The sequence below is a fragment of the Mugil cephalus genome, chromosome 22, assembly GCF_022458985.1.
Source record: "Mugil cephalus isolate CIBA_MC_2020 chromosome 22, CIBA_Mcephalus_1.1, whole genome shotgun sequence".
NCBI classification, from domain to species: domain Eukaryota; kingdom Metazoa; phylum Chordata; class Actinopteri; order Mugiliformes; family Mugilidae; genus Mugil; species Mugil cephalus.
Genome location: NC_061791.1, coordinates 6,572,712 through 6,600,632, shown reverse-complemented (window position 1 = coordinate 6,600,632; position 27,921 = coordinate 6,572,712). Strand labels below are relative to the sequence as shown.

General features: G+C 44.5%; 1 protein-coding gene and 1 long non-coding RNA gene across 2 annotated transcripts in view; one reads left to right on the top strand and one right to left on the bottom strand.

The window, feature by feature from the left end:
* The window catches only part of LOC124999854, a 48,767-nt gene extending 45,626 nt beyond the window's left edge, over nucleotides 1-3,141 (bottom strand). The window contains exon 1 of the long non-coding RNA XR_007111236.1: nucleotides 3,058-3,141. This is a non-coding gene — a long non-coding RNA (uncharacterized LOC124999854). The remainder of the gene's footprint in view (nucleotides 1-3,057) is intronic.
* A 16,261-nt stretch (nucleotides 3,142-19,402) lies between these two features.
* btg1 (B-cell translocation gene 1, anti-proliferative) lies at nucleotides 19,403-27,718 on the top strand. Its single transcript, XM_047575577.1, has 2 exons — nucleotides 19,403-19,861; nucleotides 22,887-27,718. Exons 1-2 carry the CDS (start codon nucleotides 19,717-19,719, stop codon nucleotides 23,291-23,293), a joined length of 552 nt encoding a protein of 183 aa, XP_047431533.1. The 5' UTR covers nucleotides 19,403-19,716; the 3' UTR covers nucleotides 23,294-27,718.
* The last annotated feature ends 203 nt before the right edge of the window (nucleotides 27,719-27,921 follow it).

Here is a 27,921-nt window from a genome sequence, read left to right as displayed (position 1 = left end):
TTCCCCACTTTGTTTTATCATCCATTAACTCAAATGGCGAAACCATACGCTCACGCAGAGACATGCGCGGCCTCGCACGCACGCACGCACACACTCCGTTGATTCGCTATTTATTACCGACGGCGTCAGTAAGTTTTGCCTTCGAAATCGTGCGTGTTTTTGATCATTTTTGACGTCCGGGAGCAAACAGTATGCTAATCCTCAAAGAGCAGCTTTGTCATACATGAAGGGGAGAATTTTTACGCTCCGCTAACCTGTTCCTGCCTTTACTTTAATACCACGTGTTAGAAAATACTCTCATAAATACAGAGGCTCGGCTCCGGCTGGACACAGGCTCCCTGTTCTCGCGGGGCGATGACAGATTAAGTCTAGACGGAGGATGTAGTCGGCCGCTGCGGCAGGTGTGTTTACATGGGACGGTATATGTTATGTTGTAAATGTAAACGTGAGCAGGTGAGATTTTCCATAAATATAAATATAGTTGTTCAAGGGTATATTTATTACTAAACCGTCCCCTTCATTCACAAAGCAAACCTCACCGAATAATGAACACTAACTAAAGCCGCTAAACCACCGCTAGACACCACTAGACCCATGCATTATAGGGCTTAGGCACATGAAAGAAACAGCCATGTACTTACTGAGAGAATCTGACCCTTAGATCACTGTTTTCCAGTGCTGATTATCCATTGAACTATAAATATGTAATGATAGTTTGATTTTTGGATGCAGTGTACGCTGGCGCTGCATGGAGGATGTTAAAATGATCCCGGGCTGCGCAGGAATGGGTCATTTTAGGATGAAACGTGATTTAAGAGTATTGTGTATGTGTGTATGGTTTGTGCCTTCATTAAAGCTGCACGGATTTAGACCCGGGCCTCGCGCGGTGATCGCCCTGAGAGAGTTTTAGCTTTTTATTTCATTCGCTGATCGAAACAAAACAATCCAATCTAAATGCAAACTTTTCCAAATTCGAACGAAAGGGAGCAGAAAGAATTATAATCTTACATAATCTGCCCCTCAGAGGAACCTTCAGCTGCTATTCAATTGAAAATCTTCAATAAAAATGAAATGGCGCAAGCTGCGTACACAAATAATCATGCACAGATTTAATATGAGCGTCTTATCACACATCCATGCGTTGTGAAGCAGCCATTAACATTTGGTCGGGGCCAGAGCTGGATATGTTGATGCTATTGACGCGTGGAGCTGGACAGAAATATGAGCAAGTGCAGGTTGAGCAGCTGCTATAACAAGAGCATGACAGGCCGTGACTTGTACACGACTCTTCATGCTAACCTGTGCCATGTTCACCTTTATTTATAACTCTCCTGTTTGTATTATGCTTGTTATCTGCTACCCATCAGGCACACACCCTCTTCTTTCTACACGCTTGCTATTTTAGGTATTAGGTCCTCTAGCTCTGCTCTTTCTTTTTGCCATTATGCGTCACACTTTTCTTTGACCTCACCTTTTGTCCTCATCTGTTCTGCTGCATGACAGTTCGGTCAGCAGGCCACACAAAATGTTTAAATTATCTTCCACGCCTGTCACCTGTCCCCTTTTAAAACCTTTTTTTTGCTATTTAGATCTTTGCAATCTCCAAGCAACATTTCATCATTCCTTTTTGTCCAACCGATTGATTTGACCTCCAGCATCCATTCAGACGCATCCCATCAAAAGAGAACGCATAAAATAAACATGTTGTCTCTTTTGTTTTAGGCGTCTTATCTGACAGTACAGCGCAACGACAACAGCAGAGGCTGGCGTAATCGGATGCCATCAGCAAATCCTCGCGAAGTGCGAACATGTCTTGCCTCCCAGGGCCCGTAACGTGCCAATGCTTGATCAACAGCCTCGCCGCTGCAAGTGAAGAAGCCAATTAACATCCTCTGTCACCTTCCAGCTAACTGGAACTGTTGTTGAAGGGTGTACAAATTGCAGCCAGGAATCTAATTTCAGGTGAGCACACACCACAGGCCCTCTGAAACAGCACGATAAATAAATAAATAAATTCTACGTTGACGTCAAACGGAAGCAGGTGCGGTGGTGTTAAAGAAACTTTCTAATTACTTATCCCTCGATAAGAGCACAAACGTAGGTGGACTAGTTTAGCATAAAATGGTGAATAATAGTCAAAGTTCGCCAGCTTTGCTCATTACAAATAAACACTACTAAATCTTCAATCATAATTCGTGAACTTAAAGGTTCCCATACCAGGACCAACATGTTGTAGGAGCATCCCACCTTATAACGCGGTGGCCTGGCATGGGAACCTCACGGTGAAACAAAAGAACAGTCTGGCACAAATTGTCACTCGGGGCAGCAAGATCACCGGACAAAAACAACTTCCACTCCAGGACAGGCCACAATAATCACACAGTGGGATCACACTCCACTCGGTGTTCCAGCTGGTGCCCTCAGGCCGCAGACCGGCCATACCAGTGTCCAAAGAAGAATGAGCTTCCTCAATAAGGAACAGTTTAAAGAGAGCTACTTTTAACTGGCACATTCCTGATCACACATAAGAATGACACTGTTGTTTATTTAATATATCCATTCCCTAACTTATTGTCTGTTTGTCTTAGTGTCTTAAAGGGGGTGTTTTCAATAGTCGTATAGTATGGACATTAAAGTTTAGTGAGTGTAAATACCACAAGATGGAGGTTAATATTTTCTTTGATGCTAACTGAAGGCCATATTACTAAATGATGGGGTGATTAGCTTTGATAACTTTTGCATAAAGACTGTTGAGCTAGCTTGGCTAGCTTCAAGTTTCAAAAATCATACTAGCCAGTTGCAAACCAATTAGCATGTTCCTGATTGGTTTGGTTCAAACATGAAAAGAATGGTAATCAGTCTTTTCAGAGGCTAATTTATTTGTTACATGAAGCTAAGTTATTTGTTACATGTTAACGTTAGCTTGCTAGCATGGTCTTAAGGACGTTACAATGTCATGCTAGCAAGCTAACAGACTACTAGCTCCTAGGTTGTATTAAGCAACTATCGTCAAATAATAATAATAACAATAATAATAATAATAAATTACGGACTTACACTTCCGGTTCTTGTTTGACGAGCGCACATTTTCGCGTATTTGTGGAAGACGAGGAAGTTTTGGGCGCTCCTATTTCACCCGGAAACAATAGCAAGTACTGTTTTCTGATTGGCTAATTGGCCGGTGATATTTTGTGATTGGTCGCTGATTGAAGCAGCGCAGTTTGCCTTCCCGTGGTCTATTTATAGATTACTAATCTCTTTTAAAGCCTTTGCAGCGATTTTTTAAATCATTTTTTGGCGTGTATATCAATAAAAATGATAATGACACATGACTCACCCAACACCAGATTCAATAAAATTAATTTAAAACAGTTAGAAAGTGTATTTTTTACCTATTCATTTAACAAATTCAAACAACAAACAGAGTTCCTAAAGTGTTGGACTATTTCTTTTAGAAGACGTCCTTGTTGTTTTTACTGTAGGGAGGTTTAGAAGTGATCGGGTCATAATAAAATAGCAGCGTGCGGTAACTTAATTTATTTTACAGTATTGTTTTACAGTTGCTTTTACTGGAGTTAAATACCATACCCCCGTCTGCTGTCCGTCACCCTGACGCAATGTCCCCTTGTCCTCCTCAGTTGTAAATTCTGCAGTGAGACCTTTTCACCTTAACACAATCTTCACCCCAGTCGTGTTCCAAAAGAACAAATTGAAGTGAGCAAGGAAACACACCGGGCCAAGGCTCTCGCTCTCATGTGACATCTCTCTAATACCCAAGTACAACCGGGTTCGCAAAGAGATGCTGTGACATTCACACTTCCTCCGCTCATTTCCCCTCTAATCTTGATAGACGTTTCTCCCAAACTCTGGATCCAGGCTGTCTCTTGATTTGTCACACTCTCGCCACCCTTGCCTCGTTTCCACTCCCTCGTCTCTCCCGGTGGCCACCCTGCTCTCATTTGCTCGATTTTGTCTACCTCGAGAACCGTCATCCCTTCTGCTTCCACCACCTGTACCCGCCTCCTGAAAACACTGACAGCAGCGACAGAAGCTGCACAGGGCCAATTTCCTGAGTGCTGCTCACCACCGGCACTCATTTAATTACTGCAGAGACCGAGGTGGGAGGCAGGGCCTGTCAGAGCTGTAGCCCGGATCAGTATGGTCCCTCGCAACTCCGAGGGGGGAGATGGGATGTACATGTGAGTGCGGGAGCCGTGGGTGTACCTGTCATATTCTATAGCTTCCATACGACCCCGAGCCGACAACAAGAGATTAGCGTTCTTTGTTGTAGTCCTGAGAGCCCATATGTGGCCATATGTTCTAAATGCTACACAAATACGTCACGTTTCCGTATGACTTATGACTAATATAATGTTCAAATGGAACATTACATGACTTCATTTACCGGAGAGTACTCGCCTGACATATCCTCACCCTTAAATATAACACTTTGCCTTGTGGGTCTTCACTGTTAGTCTCCAAAAGGGAGGCAGGTCCCCATAATGTGAGTGTGTAAACACTCCCTGTAATATGAATGACCAATAAATCAACAAATGAACTACAGGGACTATTAAAAGAAAATGTCACAAAGAGGAAGTGAAACGTTCTGGTTGCTGATTTATTCCTCCTCACTGTGAAACTGAAAACTCATAACCAAACTCTCGTCTAAAGATGAAGTGATTTGCCAGCTCTCCTTGACCCTTGCTATTAAAAGAAAAAAAAATCCCCCCATTTGGGTTCTCCTTACGCTCCATGTCATTGACATTCATTATTAACCAGGATGAGATGTTACAATCCCTTGTGCCAAGATTTAGAAGCCCAACAGAAAAACCTACCAGCAGGCTAGCAGGCAGCTACCAGCTAGCAACCAACAAGAAGACACTAGCTAACTAGCCTAGCCAACAGCAGTGGGCAAGAAGTGGCGGGATATGCGACTACATGTCAACTGACACTTCTCCCCTCTGCAAAACACATGTTAAAACTCAGTCCAACTGAAAACAAAAAAGAAAAGAAAGCTGACCAGCTGGCTAGCCGTTAGCTACCAACTAGCAACCAACAAGGAGACACCAGCTAAGTAGCCTAGCCAACAGCAGTAGGCAGTATGCGGCGCGTCAATGGGGTTTTCAAGTGGGCACCTTCCTTCACTGATGTTAAGTTAGGTCCACGACACCTCAAGAAGGTTTAACAGTGAGTTCTAGTGTCCTGGAGTCATCGCCCTTCATGCTGCCACCACAGAACCATGTGATTTTCAACTGAGAGATCAGCTTAGCCCCACGGCTAACTACTACGAGTGGATTTCATGGTGTCTTACAATTGAGCCACATTGTTTCACTGGGTTCCTTCATTAACATGGACATACACCAATAAGCCACAACATCATGACCACTGACAGGACATGGAAATGACATTGACCATCTTGTGACAACAACATCCTGTTTCCAGACACCACAGGACACACCCTCAGAAAGGTCCGTGTCCATTCTCTGATGAGTCACAAGGGAGACCTACACAATATTAGGAAGGTGGTCAGTGTATAGGCCCTGTACTTAATTTTGAATGGATCCCGCACTGCCTTGAATACTCATTAGAAGATCTAAAAGTACAGTCTATTATTGTGTGGCTGAAAATAGGCTTGATAAACTGCGTGAGGAAGTTTCCCAGTCCGTATTTACATGTTGATTCTCTTTAGTTAAGATTCGCCAGCAACAGCTGAAACAGGAAGACATGCTTGTCAAGCCGCGTTCACTGAATCTGGCAATAATAAGACAAGAGCTAAGAGTTGTTTCAAAAGCAACAATAAACTATCGGCATATTGAGAAATAAAGTAATGAGGCACATGCCAATGCGAGATGATACATGCCGTGCCAAGAAAACATTTTGGACAACAAGACCGGCATTGTTAGCAAGAGAAAAGACAGAGTGGAATTAATTAAGAAGGTTGTAATTTATGCATTCTGTGGGGCATTTTGATAATTATTAGGGTGAAACAAAACCCCAATAAGGAAGCTGATTCAGTATCTTTGGTGGGATGGGTGTTTTTAATGGTTTGAGCTTGTGTTTGCCAAGTAAAGCGTACGACTGAGAGGTGTGTGTACTGAGTAATGAAAGGAAATGCACCTTAACACAGGGAGAAGATTTAATGGCTTTTGTAAGCCTTTTCAGGATTTTTTCCATTAACTTTTCAGTCTCAGGAGCCTCATGATCGTTGCAACTGGCACCGCATCCCGTATGTGATCACATCAGCTTCCTCCGTGTGGTTTAATCTGTCCTCCCACGGGAATGTTCTGTGTGACTGTTCCGTGCACGTTTCAGACGCGGCCTCCCGTCCTCTTTTTTTCGGATGTTTAGATTGAACCCACACGGAGGACGGCGCGGCGGGGATCCTGCGGACGTCGCCATGGCAACGGCGAGGGCCACACGCGCTTTGTTTCTCTGAGAGGCAGCTGTAAACACGGTCGCGTTTCCTCCTTTAAAAACATCAGAGATGCAACCGCACGTCGTCAGGGAGCTTCGTCGCCCCCTGCTCGTTACACGCTGACGTCGGAGCGGCCTGTTTTCCTTAAACGTGACCTGGCATTTGCAGCCTGCTGATCTGTAAGCCTTGAGAAATTAGGCAGGTTGAAGCATCTCCAACGCCTCCTCCGATACACTCCTCCTGCCCCGCCCCCTCCTACACACACACACACACACACACACCTCAATTATCCTGTTCAGTCGAGTCCCACGCCGACTCAGCTGAACATGTCCTGACAGAACTCTGCAGGAAACTTCAGCAACACTACTTCTCACACACACACACACACACACACACACACCCGCCTCCTTAAAACTCAGAAATGAACGAAGGAACTACACATATTTTATGCTCCCAATCATTTTTACTTGACTCACGGCGCTCGTAGAGAATAAAAGTGAAAATCGAGCCGACTGTTTTTTTCCTCCAGCCCCCCTCCTGCTTCATACCGACTAATCATCGGCGTGGCAGTTCTTCTACATGACCTGGCACGCCTCCCAGCGCTGAATCAGACAGTTTTCATATGGCGGAGTATGATTTGAAGTGTTTATGGCCAAAAACAGCACGGAGCAGGTTTACTTTTTTACCCCGTAGAAGGAGCTGGAGCGGTTTAATCTGGCCGCGTGATTGTAGTTTAGTGGATTAAAAGGCTGGTTCTCTGCGCTCATAGTGTCTCAATTCCAAGCAGAAATGTCATTATGATACCATTTTTTGACTGGAAACTAGTAATCGTGCATGATGGTCAAATGTTTGATATGTTTTTAATCTTTCTCTGGGGCTTCCTGGCACAAGCTGTGTCAGTTTAAACCCGAAAGCAGACACAGACGAGGTGAGACAGGTTGCACGTAAGCGATATCAAGGGGGGGAAACTGCTCAGGTTGAGCTTGGATCTAGCTCTGGCAGGTGTTTTGCTGAGGGGGAATCAAGAGACGGGCAAATTGGGAAGGTGATTTATTTGGACTTTCATGTGGCAAAGGTGCAGGGGTTGGAGTGGGCGCCCACGGGACCGCAGGGCAAGTGCTGCACGTAAGGAGTACGAGGGAGCAAGTGACAGAAATTGGTCATGAACTTGGGCTGATATCACTGGACCACTGACGGCAGTTCTGTCTCAAATCTGGCAGAGCGAAAGGTAGCGGGGCTGAGTTTGTGTAAAGAGCCTGATTATGGGACTGGTTGCAGCTGGTTGGGCTCTGTTCTGACACACAAAGACACGCAAGGAGGGGGTAGAGAGAGAGGGAGAACACAAAAAGTCTTCTCTGTAACAATAGTCCTAGGATTTTCGGTTGGACCTTTCAATCCTTCAAACCATGTTACGTAAAAAGGTTGGCGTTGAAAATACCCTCATTCAACACGTATTGATAACCAAGCTTTTCATAACGTTACGCTTCAAGTTTTTGGGCACGGATGTCTACTTCAGTGTAGTTTGTAGACAACCCACAAGGCTGCAGTAAAAACCCCAACCGGGACTTATATGGGATGCGTACTTGTCCAAAGACTGTGCCGAAAACCAATATCTGCACGGAGGTCAGTGGATTTTGTTGACCAGCAAGCTCATAGAAACATCACCACACGTATCCTTTAAGTGTCCATGAAAGGAGGAGAAAGGACTTTACAATCAAAGCAGGATGACTGACAGGCGGCAGAAGAAGTCGATACCGGTTATCTTTTACCGGCAAGAGGAAAGGCTTTGCCGAACCTCGGTGGACGGTCATTTCTGTCCATGTATACACCTCTGTGCACCCCATTAGCTCAACGTGCTTACGTTGCAGGAGCAGCTACGAGTTGAGAGTCCCTTTTAAATCTTAATACCAAATCAGGTGTACCCCCCCCCCCCCCTCTCACAATGGCTCCATGCTGACATCTGTGCTTTCACTTCCTTGATCAAAGTTAATGCCTCCTTGTCTCAGCTAGCTGGCAAAGGCGAGCGGCCTGATACCGCAATCAATACCTGGTGTTTTTTGTTTTTTTTTCTCTCAACGCGTTATCATTTAAAGTGCTCTTCGATGTGCTGTGACAGGCAGCCGCGGGCTTATCAGCCCGGGGGAGGTCAAGGGTTGCGTCGAAACCTGCCATGCAGCTTTAATTACGTGCGGTTGCTAACGGTAGGTGAGGCTTAGGAAAAATGCCTCAGTCTGTGTGAGTGTTTGTATATGTTTTTATTTATATGTCCCATTTATCTATCTTTTATTTCATTTATCTTTATTCTTATCTATACTGTGCACTCACATCTATGCTGCTTACCTAGTGTCTATATATTACAGCTACTATGGGTAAAATAATCTGGGACCTGAGTGCAACCTGCATGGTTGCAAATGCCAAATAAAAATCCTTGAACCCTTGAACTTAGCAGACCATTTTACTGTTGCAAAATCGAAATATAAAACATTTAAAGAGCCCCGAATACGTGGTGTGATACTGTTTACAAGTGTACACATGTCTCCATCTCAGGGACAAAAAAAAATTCCCTTTGTGAGAGAAACATATGGGAAATCCAACAACCTTTCGGGTCGCGTATAGCCCAGCTTCTAGCCGAGACGGACGCACTTTCATTTTTGCAGAACTGAAACAGAGCGCGGTCTACTTTGGATTTAACTTGGGTCTGCATTTACCGCCTCTCTGTGAAACCGTAGCCCGCGTCCTGAATAGAAGCATCGCGGCGAGATGACAGGCCGCGTAGGCCTGGACTGGATTTGATCCCCAGCTGTTTGAGGCTGTTTAAAGCATGACTCACGTCGAGGGCTTTAGGTAGCACCAGTCACCGACTCTCACTCTCACAGACATTACCCCCCCCCCCTCCTCCTCCCTCTGGAGGGCGGATACAGGGCAACGGTATTTACCTCAAGTTGAGACACAGGAGCCGATGATTAAACCTGTGTGGCTGTGTGTTCCTTTTTTTATCTGCCTAAAAGATCAGGTTATAAAACACCTTCTGTGGTTCTTTGAAGTGTGTATTATAATATATAGGTTACATAGCAGACAGGCTCCCTGATTACACAAGGCAGTCAAAAATGATCGCGCCACATCTGAGTTAACTTTTACACTTTTCTAAAATCTTGTGATTGCGGAATAAAATTAGCAAAACATATAAGTCTGCTGCTTATGTAGCTACATAGCTTAGCATAAAGGCTATGTGAAGGGAACAGCAACAGTGTATTTATCTTAAAAACAACGTCAAACTACTTTAAATGTTTTGTCGATTTCTGATTTCTTATCCTGAAAAGATATTCAGTGTGTTACAGCCTGTGTCGCTTTCTCTTTGAGTGTCCGTCTCAGCAAAACTAAATATAAACGCGTCCCTTCAGCCAATCAGTGTTAAATAGTCACTCACGCCATGATATAATATGGTATTAATCTAGGGCTGAGCTGCAGCGCGCAGGATGCCGGTCTGGCTCCTAACGCGGCGGAGCAGTATTCACTACGTGTGAAGGCTTCGTCCCAGATAGAGCGAGAGGAACACGTATGTAATATTCATCGAAACTTTACATATTTATATCTCGCACACAAACACGCTGCAGCCAGACGCGGTGCTGCGCGGCCTGCCCGAGCTGTCTGTGTGTGAGCGTGTGATGACTCAACCGCAAGGGCGCTGATTCTTGGCCCGTTCCACCAGAAAAAGTAAGTCAGTCGCTGCATGAGAGCAGCAAACGTGCCACATGCAACATGCCACGTGCACGTTAAGCAGGCCAGCGTGGGAACTCTCCCGGCGACCGTCCACGCACAACATACAATATTCACGGGAAGTATACAACCTCGACGTTTGATTACATTAGTTTGAAGGCCCGGTGGCTGGGGCCGGCGTGACAGATGTCAGCGCTGACAGGCGCACCCTCCCCCCACACACACTGTGCCGGGAGAAAATGTGTCAGTCCAAAACGATCTTAAAGGAATGCTTCATCACAGTGTATTTTGCTGGAGTTACTCAACGGATGTGGGATTAGAGGGGAGGTGGCGAGGAGAAATCTTGAGGTTGAAACTCTCATTTTTTACAGAAATATTTCTGGGCTTATTCAACTGTGACATCATTCACAACAGTATAAACCAGGGATTAAGTAGGAACCCCCCTACATATTATAGTATGTGTTTTACATTAAACTCAGTCCAAGGCTCTTTATAAATATACATTATTATTATCATTTTACATTCAATATTAAGTTATTCAAATAATTCACAGGCAAAGATATTATTTTTTTTATTTCATGTGCAACAGTAGGGTGGCCATGCAACTGGCTAATGACTAATGTTAGCTTCTCTTCTGCTAATATTGCAAAATGTGTCTGGGTTTTCACCTGGAGACAGAATATGTTCTTGGAACCTGACAGAGTAATGTGCAGCCTCGTGATTGGCTCAGCGGCAACAGGGGCGGGGTCCATTGTGTACAAGAGGCTTAGACTGACAAGTCTAGACTAGTGTGGTGTTCTGTGTGAAACAGCTGTTGAGACAGCTCCTGTATCGCTGAATGAGTGATGTGCTGAATGAAAGATAACGTCTCCATTTATCATTTTACTAAAATATGTTGTAATCACGTTAATGTGTACTTAAAGAAATTTAAATTTGTGGGGGGGGAATTACAAAATACATATAAATATATAAAAAATGTCTAATCAACCAAATCAACCCGAAGATTGAAGCTGGCAGCTATGCTAGCTGCTCCCTCTGATGTATGCTACTTTTAGTAGCCTATGCTAATACACACCAACTGAAAATGATAACATGCTAATCACTACAAATTTGTCTGTCTTGGTTTTGTTTGTTAGCATGCTAACATTTGCTAGCGTGTTGTTTTTTGCATTTGCGGATAATTTGCCCTTCAGTAACCGTAAAGTTCGTTTTAAAACCGCAACCTTCACACAGTGGTGAGGGAAACTGAGCAATAACGCATGCGTAATAAAGTATTTAATTTTATAGTAGCCTCGCAATCCGTCTTGCTTTATTTCAAGCTATGCGGTTGTGGCTAATCCACAAAAGGGAAGACAAATCAAGTTCCTGGTAAGAACTAGCTAAGGGTGTTTTTGGTTTGGCACTGACTCCTACAACTGCCCCACATGTACAAACCTCCAATACATAGCAGGAAGAACAAACGTCATCCAGCATGCTAACACATAGGCAGCTATGCTGTCAGTTTGCTAGATCTCAAAAGTCACAAGGTTGCCTGAACGCCTGCCAAACAAACTACGAGATGTGACAGAGATGAGATGTGCGTGGAAAGTTTGCCAAATAACAGAGATAACTGTGATTCCTCCACTGAGGAATGTTTTCACGAAACTTTGTAGTAATCCGTGGTGGACTGCCTGACGCAGCAACACACCCATCTACGGAGGTGTCCACGAATCTATACAACTAACTTTGGCTGTAAAGTTGTGCAACTAGTTTCTTAGAATAATTTTGAATCACTTTAACGTTAGTTATAAATCCGTCCTATAAAAGCCATATTTTAAGTCAACAGGGAGTGAACATGTACTGTACACAACATCCAGTGTCTGGATCTAGCTTTGGTTGCCCAAGCCCTATTATTATTATGCAATGCCTGAAGCTGAACATCCTTAAAAGGTGATGCAGGTCAGTAGGTGTATCTTACAGCCTGGAGCTCTAGTCAATTTGCATATAGCAAGACAGCAGTAGCTGCCGTAACACACAAAAAGACATGAACCCGTATATTTTATGATTTTAAGTTTAATTTGGACGTTGCAAAAAACTAAAAATGTGTCACTGGAGCCTGGCAATGCACAGACGTACAAAGGTGTTGATGGGAACATGTGGTAATCACCCTTCAAAGCTAGACTTGACGGGTCTCGGCAGGCCCCTGAAAGTCTCAAATGTCACTGCTATAAATACACACCGGAGTGTTGCCAACACACACAAGCAACTATACGGGTTTTACATTGTTTAGCTCGGGGGCAGAAGTATACATGAGTCAATCATTTCTTTTCTCCGACTTAGAGTCCCCCCCTCGCGCACAGAGAGTTTGAGCGGAAAGGGACACGGAATAATGTAAATTCAGCTACGGGCAAGTTAAATGTTCCCAATTTAGATCTGTGCATTTTATCTTACCAAGCACAGAGCATGAATATTTCAGGATATTCAACAGAGCTGCGCGTGGTAAATGGAAAAATGGAGTACATTGAAAAGGCGGTATAGTGCTTAGAATGGCTACATCCTTATGCTCTTAAATCCGGAGTAAATATGGAGCCAGAAATTATTTTTCCAGAAGTAGGAAAAAAAAAATGGTACTAGAAAACAAGCGAATGGGGAAAAAATGTTCCTGAGGCATCCAGCGTGCACATCGCTTCATTTTTGTGAGTGAGTCACGGCCAAGCCAGAGCCCACAGGAACAAGAGTCCGGCGGTGGAGGAGAGGGAGGGTGGGAGGGAGGAGGGGGGAGGAGGGGGAGGCAGGCTGGGACATCTTCTTGTTTGAATCACCATCAGCCGAGAGGGAGAGACAGAAAGAGCATCATGGAAAGTTTGTGGTTCTCTCAGATGAGTCTCTTCCTGGTCACAGAGGTTCAAAGTGGGAAGGGCGTCGAGCGTAGAGCGAGTCGGTCCGACTTGTTTTTCTGAAAGGTGATTACTCCGTCTGAGACACACCCATGCACCCGTGACATCACTCAAGGTTTTTTTTTTTTGTCTTCAGTAAGCCATTTTATGGCCCTGCAGTGACAGTCCACAGAGTTGCTTTGTCTGAGCGTGTTTGTTTTATGTCGACTTAGGTAACTTATTCGCAGATAAGCGCATAAACGGACAGCTGATCTTTGCTCCTCCACTCCCCCCAACAAACAAACAAAGAATAAGCTGTTCCTGAGAGGCTGTAATAATCTAGTAATGTTCTGTATTGGTTTATGTTCTTGGACGGGGTGGTGTTCAGAAAGTTTTCTCGAACGATGTTTTGCATCATGTGCCAGGCTTTATCACCGGTTGCAAAAGCTATAGTGTTTATCCTCCAGTCAAGCATAACATTATGACCAATATGACCCAATAGAACACTGAATTGTCACAAGACGGCGAATGTCATTTGCTTCTCCTGTCGGTGGTTTTAATGTTGTGGCTGACCGGTGTACGCCTTCCACTACACTGTACGTCATCCGTGTGCAAATATCTGGGCCAACTCTGACAACAAAGCCACTTTGTTGGTGTTTTCAGAGTTTGTCATCACCTGGCAAACAATCAAAAGTGCCGGTGACTCACACCATATGTTTTTTCTTGTGATTTTCTTTTCTTTCTTTTCTTTTTTTTACAAGTAACATAAATATGCAGAAACAAACAGCATTAGCTGTGTCATGGCAACTTTAAAGTTTGCTCACGTGAGTTGCGATTAGCTATTAGTCATATCAAGAGGAGCCTTAAAATCCTTTTTTAATAAAGTACTTTAAATTGAAACCATTAAAGACACCACAAACTACTGGTCGTCAGCCTCAAGTTATTCAAGTAGAAACTGTTTTATTATTCCTTTGCTCTGCGTTATTCTTCTTCTCTGCATCAAAAGATCCATTTTGAATAAACTCTTGAAACCAGCGGCTTCTTATAATGTTGGTTCACATTAATCTGTAAAAAGGCATCATATATTATGGTTAAAATATGAATCTGCAAAGTATGATACCAACATTGTGGAGCTGTGGAGACATAAAAGATTAAATTAAAAACGGGGATATTAAATGATACTAACTTTAGTCACTGGTGCAGAATAAGTGATGATTCAGTACAGTGAACACAAATATGCTGAGTGCGCCAGTTAATTCCATGTTTTAGCACAAAAGGACGTGCGTCCCGGTGAAAATATAACCTGGCTCCAGTCCAGACAGACGGGTAATTATGTGTAAATGCTCCTCAGATCTCTGCATGGGAACGGTATGGACATTGTTTTGTCTCCCGTCTTGACAAACTCAGCCCGTGTTGATTTAACTTTCCTTTGACCCGCAGACGCTGCCACCTTTTCCGGCCTTTCCGTGCATCTATCTCTACACCCTCATCGGCGTCCGAACATGTGTGTGTTCACCGCCATGAAAGAAAAAAAAACAAAACAAACAAAAAAAATTGTTGGAAAAGGCCTGCCCCACCGCACTCCTCAAGGTCTCTCCTCTATCCCGACTCCACATTCTTTCCTCCGCTGTAGCTCACGAGCGGCTCCAAGATGAAAGCCTCCATTCATTACTCAAACTGAGAAGCCGACGTAACGACAGGATACCCCACCCTTGTCTGGCAACATCCAGGACCGTATTTCACCCTGCGCTGGTGGCCCACACGTTAAAAACAGCCAGGACGTTTCCTGCAGATTTCATTTTAAGGTGCAGTATTGCCACATATATATATTAATACATCAAAAAGAGCATGAAAGTTCGGGGCTTTCCAGGTCTAATTACCCTTGACTGGTTTGCTCTGTTATTGCGTACACTTCCTTTCTCTTTCTCTTTCATGGTATTTGGCTTTTATCTCCCCTGCTGAGCTGCCAATATTCAACCATACGCCCCCACACTCACACAGTCTGTGAGTAACGAGGCACTTGCCCCATCCACACACACACACATGTGTGTGTGTGTGCGGTACAGATGTTCGCTCCACTGCCACTGTTACAATGCCGGGAGGAACTTCCTGCTGGGCCAGCAGGAACGGGAGATTACTTCCTTCAGTGTTTACTATTGTGTAGTATGTAGTACGTGGTCCGTCTACGTTCACTGGTCCTGAGATGCAAATGCGTCAAAACATTCAACCCAAACAGACTTGAAGTTGGCTGTAGAAAGGTTTTGTCCTTCCTCAATTATTTAAAAAAAAATGTTATGACAAAATTTGGTGTGAAGGAATTAGTTTAACTGAAAATGTGAAAGCAAAAAAAAAAAATTGGATCTAGCTTAATTTTATGCTGACTTTGGATTCAGTTTCGCAAAATATATAAACCCACAATAAAATAATCAAATTGTTGTTTTAGAGGTGCTTGGAAGTGAATGCGTTCCCTTGCGTCTGTTTTTTTTTTTTTTTCGTGCTACGCTAAGCTATTGACGAACTTATGTAAATTTCGTATTTTTTATTTTATCATATATGTAATATATGCACTTTACTAAGCGAGGGTTATAAAAAGAACCTGCATTTACTCTTGGAACATTCTGGCACAAACATTAAGGCTATGGCCAGGTGTTGGGACAGGAAGTAACTCTCCATACCAGCAGGTGGCAGTAATCTGTATATCGTCAGACAAAAGGGGAAATTGAAAGAGTCACTATTAGCTGGGAGCAAAGACTGTGAATAAATATGGAGTTTCCACTTCCTGTCATCCATTTGTCGTGTACATATAAGTATTATTTTTTTCCCCAAGTCCCATCCACTAACATGGAGTGGGTGGAGCTTATGACCTATGCTGTAGTAAGTCACCAGGGGGAGCTCTACTTGCTTTGGCTTCACTTTTGAGGAGCAGTTCCGTCGTCCACCTTTAACGTACAGTCTGTGGCTGGGAGGATACGAAGCCATACAGAACAGTTATGTCATCAAAACACTTTTGTATTTAAACTGAATGCCAGTGGTGTGTCACAGCCCTCACTAGCTGCGTTTCCATTCGCAAAATAAAAGCAAGATTTTTGAAATTTCAGCGTTGTTGAGATACACTTTTATATCGATATGTCTGATAAACCGCCTCATGAGGGCATGAAAATGTCTCAGCTTTAGATATTTGAGAGGCTTTTCGGAACGTACGCGTTTCCATTTCCATTTTTTTTTTGTTATGGATATTTGGATTTGCGCATTTCTGAGGATGATGGAAACACCGCAGATGCTCAGAAAGAGGTCGCTATCTTGTGCACTGGTGGCCGGTTTAGAGACTTTTTTTTCCTTTACTAAATGTATAGTAAACTACTGTGTCTCTGTTTAGTTCCAGGTCCCACTCGGCTGCTATAGAGGTCGATAATGCTTAATGCGAGCCACAAAATACTTCCCTCCTGCTGCTGTGAATAAGTCAGGAATGTGGGAGTGATGTGAAAACGCCGTGCCTTGCATGTAAAAAGTGACTTTGTCATTTGTGGAAACTTCTCATATGTGTCAAACCACAGCTTCTGCAACCGAGGCCAACTGCATTAAACGCGTGAGGCAGAAATAACCGGGGCCTCCTGTGAAACACCGAAACCCTCCATTGTCGTGTGGGCGAAACTAGGATTGCTTATGTGTTAGAGGCTGGGAGGGGGGTGGGGGGGGGAGTTACACACGCATGTACTTGTACGGGACTTGTTGCTGACATGTCGGCAACGTGAGCAGGAACTGAGACGGCTTTGGTGGCTGGTTGGTTACCGAGTGGTCAGCCAAGGGGAAGACATTGAAATTTAAATGTCAGCACTGTTATACAGGCTCTGAGAAAGTAAGAATGCTTTGAGGGATGGAGCAAAAGTTGAACACGTCAATACAGGAGGGGTTTTTAGGCTATAATTAAATCCCTATTACGCTGATTGTTGTTGTTGTGTGTTTTGGGCACACACTTATACACCCACATCTTGTTTTTTGTTTTTTTCCCCCTGTTTGCCTCTGGGTCAGCTGTCGAACCAATCAGTGCGGCCCCCGTTTGATTTCATTATGATTGGAAAGCTCAGCGGGTCATCACGACCGCGTGCGCGCGACAAACAAACAAAAGCGACCTGTACTTTTCCACTGATTTTAATGAGCGGTTTTCTTTTTTCTGAAAAGAGGCCTGGCACAATCGTCGCCTCGTCTGCGTCGAACAGGGTTCACGCTGGATGTGCTCTTGTGCTTTTTTTTGTCTTCGCAGTCCGCCGACACTCTTCCTGTTTTCTCAAAATCGCCCCCGGGGGCCGCACACGCCAACGTACACATGAGAACAAAGTGATGGCAAAAATAAATGAAGAAGAATCAGACACAGAGGTGATATACTGATCTGTGCTAATGTATACAGCCTTTCTCTTTCTTCCTGTCTCTGTCTCTCTCCGGCCTCCGTGACTTGGCGTGACCAGAAAAGAGGCAGCAGCAGCAATAAAGTCATTACTCTGAACATATGGTACAATAAACAACAGTAGTTTCAGTCCTAAATTTAGACCTTGAGGCGATAGAACAGAAAACAAAAGGTGGGCCGGGGGTTTGAAATGTCATATGCTTTTACACCTATAGAGGTAAACGCTGAGATAATTAACCCACAGCTCTGACATTAACCCCTACACATTACTGCTGCAGTAAAAATGGGATTTATATTTTCACGTAAATTAGAGAAGATGCATCATGCTTTGATATGTAAGTATGCACTATCATTGCTTTGATATGTTAATAGGAAACTTAATATGGGGACGCATCAGCTGAGGACTGGCATTAAAAAGGCTGAGAGAGGTGGCGGTTGACATGAAACAAAGGCAGAGGAAAATGAAACTCCCCTAGACGACATGTTGGGACATATTCCTGTATGTTGAGTGGAGGAGAGGAGGGCTACTGGAACCAAGTACACTACATACAGTACATATATATATATATATGAATAGAAAGATAGAAAGTCAGTATAAGATTGTGCTAGATCCTTTAAAGTCAGCTGTATATACTTCCTTTTTTTTCCTATAATTGTGACACAATGTGAGGTTTTTCTGTTACATTCTTTTGCGTGTATGTGAAATAGATGTGAACGCAAAAGAGAACAAAGAACAAAAACAAGACCACTTTGTGTATTTAAAGTTGGGCCAACTTTGTTTTTGCAGCTTATTGCAGCCACTTGAACTTTGGAAACCTCGCGATCCAATTGTCTAAAGTGACCACAAGAGGGTTTGCGGGTTGTGCCAAAACTTGTATATCCATTAAAAAAATCAGAAACCGTCTAAACTTACTTGGGAGATACCTCAAAACAACCCACGTTCCTACCTTCTAACTTTATTTTCATCACAAATATTGTGATTAAAGATTTCGACTGGAATGTTTCCTGTCATGACCCTTGTTTAGTTAACCGTGCGTGGGTTATTGTTGCAAGTTTAAAAGGATATAAACACATTAACAGAGGCAAAAACAAGACAAATATTCAGTGGTTTCCCGAGGGGGGGAATGTGGAAAAGAAGTAGGCGATATTACGCAGTTGGGGCGAACTTGGAATATTCTGTATGTTTATTAAGGTCATTGAACGAGTTTAGTTTGAATTTTGGACCCAAAAGTCTAAAATGACCTCCAGAGACGTGAGTTGTCCAAAAACCTGTTCATGGATCCACTAAAAACAGAAGCTTTCAAACTGATTTTGAATTCGATTGTAAACAAAATATTGCTTTTTATATGTGTCTCTTATTACACATTGTGTCAAGTTGAGCTTTAATTTGAATGTTTTCTTGGTTAATCAATCGAGTTTGCTTTGCTCTAAGACAAGACATGACAAGACATTGGTCCCCGAGAGGAAATTTAAGCAGAGAAACTGCCTATATTTTGTAGTTCTGGGAGTTTATTAAAGTCGTTCACCGTGTTCCGTTTGAATTTTGGAAACCTGATGATACAACAGTGTGAAATGACCACCACGTAGGTGGGTTGTTCAAAACCTGTAGATGGGTCCATTCACGTCTGAGGAGACTTTTTTTTAAACACGTCGACTGAAACGTAATCGAGTACGATTGTGGTATTTGAGTTTTCCTTCCAGGTTTTAACGCGTCCCAGATGAAAACCAATCTTCTTCGAGGAGCATTGTGTGTGTTTTATGTGCCTCGTCCTCGGCTTTCGCTTCCTCTTCTTTTGTTCTGCTGCCCGTATTTCCGACAGCACCAGAACGCACCACGATTTCACGCCGTGTTCCTCTGTTTATTTTCGGAGCAGTGACGCGGACGCTGCACTCCTCCTATATGTGGTTCGTCAGTGTGCTGCGCGCACGGGGATTGGTGCGCTGCAGTTGCTGTAGCAGCTTGTGCCTCAGCTCCGGTTAAGGGAGGAGGGGGCTGGTATAAAAACGCTCTCCCATTCTCCGACACCTTCACTCTGGCGGAGGAAAGTGAACAGGGAGGGTTCGGTGCTTCTACGAGGGACTTCCCCCCCGACCTCCTGTATTTACCAACAACAGGCGTCTGTTTCCCAACACTGAACCGTCCCAGTGCGCGGACTCTCTCTGTTAAAAACAAGAGCTTCCCTCTACCTCGACTAAATAAATGCCAAGAGTAACTACCCGAGCGCCAACAGACAAGGATCGCTGCCCAGAATCGGAGAGAAAGACTCGGAGAAAAACGTAGAAAGAAAACGACGAGAGCGCACGGATCGTCGCCATTGCCTTTCTCAATGCATACCCTTTGTGCCCGGGGAACGATGAAACCAGAGATCAGCGCCGCCGTGACATTTCTGTCGAGATTTCTGAGGGTAAAAGGACACGTAAACGATCGACAGGTCCAAACATTCAGCCAAAGCTTACAGGACATTTTGGCAGGTAAGGAAACCAGAAAATTATCCCATTTGCGCGCATCCAAAACGCACCAAAACACGACATGTTAATCCAGAGGTCAAGTTCGAGCGTAGTTTTATTATTAAATAGTCAAATTTAAATTCGGATAGACTTGTGAGTGATTGAGAAGAAGCCTTTCTTTGTTCTCCCCTAAGTATCACTATCAGCACTACCGACGCGCGCCACTGTTTGCGCACGTCGGAGAGAGAAAAAAAATCTAAATATGTTCGATCCGAGACGATCCGTCGACGATTACATTGCTACAATGTAGTATTTCAAACTCAGGAACGCGATTCGAGTCCAATGTGTAGCTGTTTGTATAGTTTTTTTTCGTAAGTGAAAAGAGATTGTGGGGGTGGGGGAGGAGAGAAGCTTGGCTCAAACAAGGAAGTGCGCCTCGCTCGATAAGGCTCACGGAGCAAAACAGCCCCCAGTGACACAGTGGAGGCCGCACAATTACGTAATGCTTTGTAAGAAATAGGTTAATAATGTGAAAACCCTTCTCGGAGTACCCAAACCTTTTTTTTCCTGGCGGCGCTAAATGTAAACTATTGTTAATTAGTACCCAACATTTTTAATCATGTGATTATTATTATCCGTATATATTTATTTGCGACTTTTCGCCCTTCTTGTGGCACGATCGTTAGACTTTTGTGATTACAAATTATTTTTTTTTTAGATTTGTTTTTAAACACCTTTTAGCCATAAAGACTGGGAAACAAAATAAAATTATTATTAACATTTTTTTTTAATTTTCCATTTCCTGGAAGTCGAGACGGGACAACGTTAGTTTTACGCACGAGCATAGTTCGGTTATGACTGCGCATTTGCAGCGGGTTTGTACAGAGCAGTGCAGCTCGGGGACTGTGTTTCCTTCCCTGCTGTAAACACATTCCAGTCTTGGCTCTCCGCAGCCGCCATACATCTGCCTCGATCCATATGGATCCAGCAGCGGGTGACCTACATACCCTATAGAAGGGCTTTTCCAAGATCAGAGGCGGCCTTATTTTGTTGGATGCTTTAGTGTTTTCGCCACAAAATATCTGTTCACGAAGAATATATGTAGTTTTTTAATTATTTAGAAGACTATTGAAAGATAAACATTGTGTCTCTGTTGTGGGCAAAACAAATCCATTGGAATTTAGCAGAAATGTCTCACCAGGCCTTGTTCGGTTGGCGCTGTTTGTAAACAGACAAAAGTTGGGAGTCTGCTGTGAGGCCTGTGTGGGGGAGGGGACGTGTTTTGATGGGCCTCCTATAGGCGGACATTAAACATGGGAGCGCAGTGTGGGGAGGAAGCGGAGAGGGGGCGGGCGAATGGGATGGAGCTAACCCGACATTTAGGAAATCTGAACAGATCCGTGCGGATTTTATGTTCGTTCCCAGGCCCGAGCAGAAATGTGCGGTTGGGACCGTGTAGGGGCTCGTCGCTGCTCAAACCAGGGCCAGCCGGAGCTCCTTTGTGCGTGGAATAGTCACAGTTACTCACTATTGTGTCTGCGCGCTGAAAAGCCAGAGCAACCCAGCTCTTCTTGTTTTGTGCTGAGCAAAGGGAAGTGGGGACATTAGTCCCTATGTCCAGATTGCAACCGCAAACGGTTGCGTAATTGCAGTCGGTGGCTGTTTCTGTTCTTCTCTCGACGTGATTTGTTTTTCCCTCCCAGAAATTGGCTTCGGAACGGAAAATAACCCGTCAGCCCGGGCGAAAAAAACGGGTCAAATCGCATAATGCATTTCTAATGTTCCAGGTCAGCTGCAGCGAACAAACAACCCTCTTTGGTTAAACTGTTTAGGTTAAGCGCACAGTCACCACCTCCTCCTCCACCTCCTCCTCCTCCCGTGTGCCCTCCTTTTTAAGAATAGGCCCCGCTGAGCTGATCATTTCCCAGCTGCTCTGGGGTTTGTAGGTAGCCACCGACGTGGCTCAGGTTGAAAGCTCGTCCAGGCCCCTTGTGCTCTTTCACGGGTGCCAGCCCCTCCATTAGCCCAGCCGTACACAGCCTTCTGGGATAAGGGACGGGGAAGGGAGGGGGTTGTTATTATACTGCAGATGCATACAGGTGGCCCTCGGGCTGCAGCCTTGAATGCAGGCCTGTTTCACTTAAACCCCTTTTTCACGGGCCACAATGCACTTCCCATCAATGGGGAATTCAATATGGACGAGCCTAAGTGAGGGGTTCCTCGCTCGTGTTCTTTAACGGGAGGGAGGTCCGTAAATTTGGAAAGTTGGAACAAAAGACGGCCGACCCCTCCGACAAAGGCCGAATTTAAATTCTAAGTAAACGCCACATTTTGCGCTCGTCATCGATGAGCATGAAGCACAGCAGACGGCGGCGTCATTATGAATCACTAGTTTCACTGCAACTTCCACAAAAACTTCCACAAAGAGGAAGGAGAGAGAGAGAGAAAAATAAAAAATAAAGGCCTGTCCCTTTAAGAGGCGGAGCCGTGTGTCCCAGATGGCTGGCTGGGACACTCTTGGTGTTTTTTTTTTTTTTTGTTGAGCCAGTCCTGGGGGACTTTGTGACACTGACGGCGGCCAGGGGAGGGATTGTGCAATTCTATGGCAGCCTCTTTGTCACGTAGGCCCAGGGTGCCACTGGCCTCCTGTTTATGGCACCTTATCAGGCCTGTAACAGGTGGCGGTGTTTTTCTTTCCTTTCTGCCGGGCCACGGCGCACACTAACTCCACGTACGCGTAGGCAAATAAGGACATCTTGTTATATCGATAAGATACAGATTAACTCTGGTCTTTTATTAAGAAACAGAAAAAAAAAACTATATCTCAAGCAAATTAGAGACTCATTTAAGCCCGATTATTTTCTGTTCCTAGTTTATATAATGTTTCCATCGTTACATTTTTATGGCTGTGAGTTGTTCTTTGTTTTTAATCACTCTTGCACAAAGTACAGTCTGCCTACTTTGGTTTTATTTATTTTTTTCAACTTTACATGCACATAAACTAAACCTTCTCTCCCCCTCCACTGTTTTTCTCTTTGTGTCGCTGCAGAGCAATATAAGCACCATTGGTTCCCAGACAGGCCCTGCAAGGGCTCGGGCTACCGCTGCATCCGCATCAACCACAAGATGGACCCGCTGGTGGGGCAGGCGGGCCAGCGCATCGGCCTGACCATCCAGCAACTCTACCTGCTGCTCCCCAGCGAGCTGACGCTCTGGGTGGACCCCTTCGAGGTGTCCTACCGCATCGGCGAGGACGGCTCCATCTGCGTCCTGTACGAGTCGCAGCCCGGCCCCGTAGTAATGCAGGCGTCCGCCGCCGGCGCCGGCGCCCCCTCAGGAAACAGCGGGCCAGTGGGCTCCATGGTGGACAGTCACATCAGCTGCAAGGAGGAACTGATGGTGCTGGGCAGAGCCAGTCCCTCCAAAGCCTACAATATGATGACTGTGTCCAGTTAAAAAGGGGGCGCGCGCGCACACACGCCGTCACAACCGGCCTACTCATGTTCAGGGTCACGCCGTTGGCTGGTCTGATCGTTTTTTTTGGGCCAGATCAGGGTGAGCCTTTTTAAAGCTAAGAATATGAAATGAAATAGTGAAAGAAGAAAAAAAACAAAAAAAAAAAGCGAAAGGAAAAAAAAAACAAAACAGAGGATGTGGCCTATCATCCAGGTTGATGGAAACCTTGTAGGTTTGATATTTTTTACCCCCCCCCCCCTCTCTCCCCATTTATCATCTGTTCTGTTGTGTCATTGGATCAGCTGGGCACTCCGTTTTTTTCTTAGGAGAGGCTTTGTGGAAATTAAAACTGTTGGGGCAGCTAAACCAACCAACCAACCAACCAACCAACCAAGCAAGCAGGAACCCTGGCTCCGTCTACCCCACCCCCCACCCCCCCTCCACCCTCCTCCGACTGTAAACGGCGATAAGATCCACCTCTGAAGGGGGTTATCAGCATTGACTTTGCACTTTTCTTACTTGTGGTTACTATGGGTACATGTTCAACACACCACTACAAAAACACCAGAGTCTAAATTGTAAGGATTTTTATTTTCCAGGATTTTACCCCCCCACCCACCGTGAAAATTTTCTATTTGTTTTGTTTTCTGACTGGGGAGGAAGTTGAAGTTCAGACCGTGTGCCGTTGCTCAAGCTCAAGGTAAAGAAACGCCCAAACGAGAGAATCTCTATTTTCTATACATATTCAAAAAAAAAAAAAAAAACAACACAACAAAAAAAAAAAAAAACTGTTTTGGATCACAGGGATCATTGTTTTCTTTATCTTGTAGCTACGCTCTAAACTTCTCTTCCTCCCTTCACCGTCGACCAGCTCCAGACAAAACCGTCAGACGTGTCGGCCTGTATGTAAGCGCAAGTGGAATGTGTTGAGGCACCTGTTACCTATGGATACCAGCGTGTCCCGTTGCACTGTCGCCTCCCATCACCCATGTGTGTGTGTGTAGCTTTCTGGAGGGAGGAGGGTTAATGAATGTTGACGAAATTCACAATCAAGTTTCCCGTGTTTAATTTTTGCCCCCTCCCTCCTTCCCACCGCTTTGTCATCATCCCCTGAATTACCAAAAGTCTCAAAGAAAGTGTAGCAAAAAGAAAAAAAGTGGGTTTTTTTGGGGGGGGCGGGGGCTATTTACCCAAATTTTGGTCAAGTGGCCCAGTTAGAATTGACTTTGAATGCACTTTGACGTGAGATTGTGTGGGATGTGTACTTCTTGGAGAAAATCGCCTGCATTCCATCCATTCGAATGTCATCTTTTCACGCCCTCTTCTTCCCCCCCTTCCTTCCTCCTCATTTCCCCCCGCTCTCAGCTGTTCTGTTCATACTGTAGCTCTCGTGGCGGGATAGGCGGCCGTCTATCCTTTGGATTTCAAAAAAAAAAAGAAACACTGTATTTGTGAACATTTCAGAGCTGTTGGGTTTTTGTTCAAGGCGGAGTTTTTTTTTTTTTTTTTGGGTATGTTGGAAGCGTCATCCGTTCATGTGGCACTGTTGACTCTGGCACGAGCTGAGCTGTCCCCCCCCCCCCATTAGACAAACACAGATAGTTGTTTGTGTTGCTGATTTAAAAAGAAAACAACCTATATATGAAAAAGAAAGTATGTCTGAAAGGTCTGGACTAAGTGATGACTGTGAGACTTTGGCCGAGCGGAGGTCTGGAGCACTGACTGTTCAGAGATTAATTTTTAACTTGAATCGAAAACAGCACCAGGCTTAGTCTTATCTCTCTCTCTATATATATACACATATATATATATTTTCATTTTACATCAGCTATTTCTAAGGTCTTTGTGAAAGGGAGATGCTTTTGTATGAATTGGAGCTGCACTGCCTTAACGAGACCTCATTCTTATGAATTATGAGCCATTTGTGATGTTAAAATATCAGGCTTATGAGAGTCCGCCTGGTGCGTCGTGCTGCCCGGACCCTCGCCCGCTGGAGGTGTCCTGTTTCCAGCCTGGCAGCTTCAAATCCCCCCCCCCTCTCTCCTCCTCCTTAGTAGTTGGCGGTGGTGGTGGGGGGGTTACAGTGCCTCGAGTGCCACATATCACCCCTCAGCTCAGACCTCCTGTTCAGCCTGAAAGCTGCAGCGTGCTGCTAGCTGACCCCCTGTGGACGCAGGTAGACTTAATGTGACACATATCATCATCCATCACCGCGGGGAGCTGGGTAAGGAAGGCCGGGGACGAGGTTGGGGTTGGTGGTGGGTGGTGGGTGGGTGTGGGGGGAGGGGTGCGCTGGTGTGAGAGAGAAGGGGCAAGGGCCGGACTCTTTTTGTTTTTCTTTTTGTCCAGGGCAGCTAAAATCCCTCCAGCCCCTTCTCTGGACCTGTCGAAACATCCCTCTCTCTCCCTCCCTCCCCCCTACCTCCTACCTCTCCTCGCCACCCCGGCCGGAAGCCCTCCGCCCTCCCTCGGTGATGGATAACCAGCACACGCGCTTGGCGTGCTCGAGCTGCACTAAGTGGGGTTGGGGGGGGGGGGAGGCTAGTGAGAGAAACATGGGTTAAAGATGAAGAATTTGAGGGTACTAGGCCATTGTTTTCATCTCACTGGACTGCGCTGCACTTGATTACTGAGTTTGAGTAGCAACTTTGTTTACATATGAAAGGATGGATGTGGTGGCTGTCTGATGTACCCCCCACCCACCCCCGCCCCTCTTTTCCCCCCAACTTCACTCCTGGTTCTGGGGGTTGAGCGGTGGAACAGATGCCGGAGCGGCTTCGGTGTCGCTCAGGCCTTAGCCGCTGGCCAAATCTGTCACGGCAGGCTGGTTCGCCGCTCATCGCCAGGCCTACGGGGTGTTTAAGCTCGCCTAAGCCTGAGAGGATCATGGGTAATATAGCTATAGCCTTTGACGCACTGCAACCGCCCTCCCTCCACCCCCCCACCCCACCTCCCAACCTGCTCTCTGCTGATACTCCCTTCAGCAATCTGTGAAAAGCAGTGATTCCACGTTAGCCAGATGGAGATGGAGAGAGGAGCCTGCTGGGACGGGAGCCCAGAGCTTTTGGTTTCCACGGTGGACGCCCATTTAAAAAAATAAAAATAAAAAATAAAAAAAAATTAATAATAATCATGCTGCTCCGTTATAGCTTTTTAATGTCAATGCGACACCAAGATGTTTCGGTCCACGTTTCGGGCGCGGGACGATCGTCTCCGTCAAACTAGATGTATCTTACAGTCACACTGGTAGATTTTTTTTCTTCTTTTTTTTTTTTTTTAAAATCATCTTTCCACTCATCTCCCCCTTCGTCCTCTTTTTTTCCCCCCTACGAGAGGATTTTTATTAGTCTGGTGATCTTACCCACTTTTTATCTCGTTTTTAGAGCTGTTAAAAATAAAATAAAATTAAATAAAAAATCCCCTTGGACACCTTCTCAACCGTGCTGCCACCACCCCAAAAAAATGATTTCAAGTCCTCAGTACTATTGATTATTTAAATGGCATCCATTCAGCTTGTGCGCACATAGGTTACAAAAACAATTGTCGTGAGAGTGCTTTTGAGTAGTCAGAGGTAAAATAGCACATAAATGCACTAAATGTTGAAGTTGTGACATTTTTTTTTCTTCTTTTTTTTTTTTTTTTTGAGACACGAGGAGTCTCTCCTGGAATGTATTGCCAAACTCAGGCCTCGGACATTCAATAAATACTCTTTATGGAGAAGTTGTGCATGTTAAGACATGAAACAGGAAGGGAACAGCAGTTTTTTTTTGTTGTCGTTGTTGTCAATATTGTCATCGATTAGTTGAATTATTGCCACTTTCACATTTGAGGTGTTTTTCGCATATTGTAGAATGTATTGTAACTGTACAACAAATGGTAGAGTACATGACATTACACATGGGAAGTGCCAATAATTGCTATCCTGAGGTGTTTTTTAGATGTGTATTCCTTTTTTGTATTTCATCTTTTAACATGGATAACGCTTTTTCGTAAGTGAAGCCATTCGTGATGGGAGTGTTGGCAAGGACCAAAGTTGTTTTGGTAAAAAAAAAAAAAAGAAAAAAAATCTTAGTTTCCATGATCTGTAAGTGTAGACGTATCCTTTGTTTTTATTTTTCCTTTCGTTTCTTTTCGTTTTTTTTCCCGTTTTGTTTTTTCTTCTATTTTTTTTTCTATTTACATACAAAACCAGAAAAAATAGACAAAAAAATCTGAGCTTACCCAAGAAGAAAAGCTGTATCTTGTGATCTCATGTCCGTACATCTTTATCGTGTTCAGTTTCTTTTCCTTGGGTATGTTGTGATGAACTGCTGTAAATTTGTACAGTTCATGTAAATTGATTGTGCGGAAGTTGTACAGATTTCTATATTTTGGAAGAAAAGTTTTTTTTCTCTGTAATAAAAGATTTCCTATCTTGGCATCATACTCCGTGGGCCGTCTCATCATTTGCTCATTGAGGAGCGGTGGGTTGATGTTTAACCGAGGAGGATCTCGTACATTGAGAGCAAAGCCAAACACTCACTGGGGTCTAGACTTGGGATTGGACCTTTTTTAGGACATGTCTTGTAATTCAAACTCCTGCCTTCCTGACAGGTTGTCTGTTATATTCATTTGGAGACCAACCCTGG

What these genes read in the sequence shown, in the direction of transcription:
- btg1 (XM_047575577.1), top strand. Translation starts at nt 19,717, where the DNA reads ATGCATACCCTTTGTGCCCGGGGAACGATGAAACCAGAGATCAGCGCC. An exon ending in CTTACAGGACATTTTGGCAG is followed by an intron (nt 19,862 to 22,886) that starts GTAAGGAAACCA and finishes GTGTCGCTGCAG; the next exon opens with AGCAATATAAGCACCATTGG.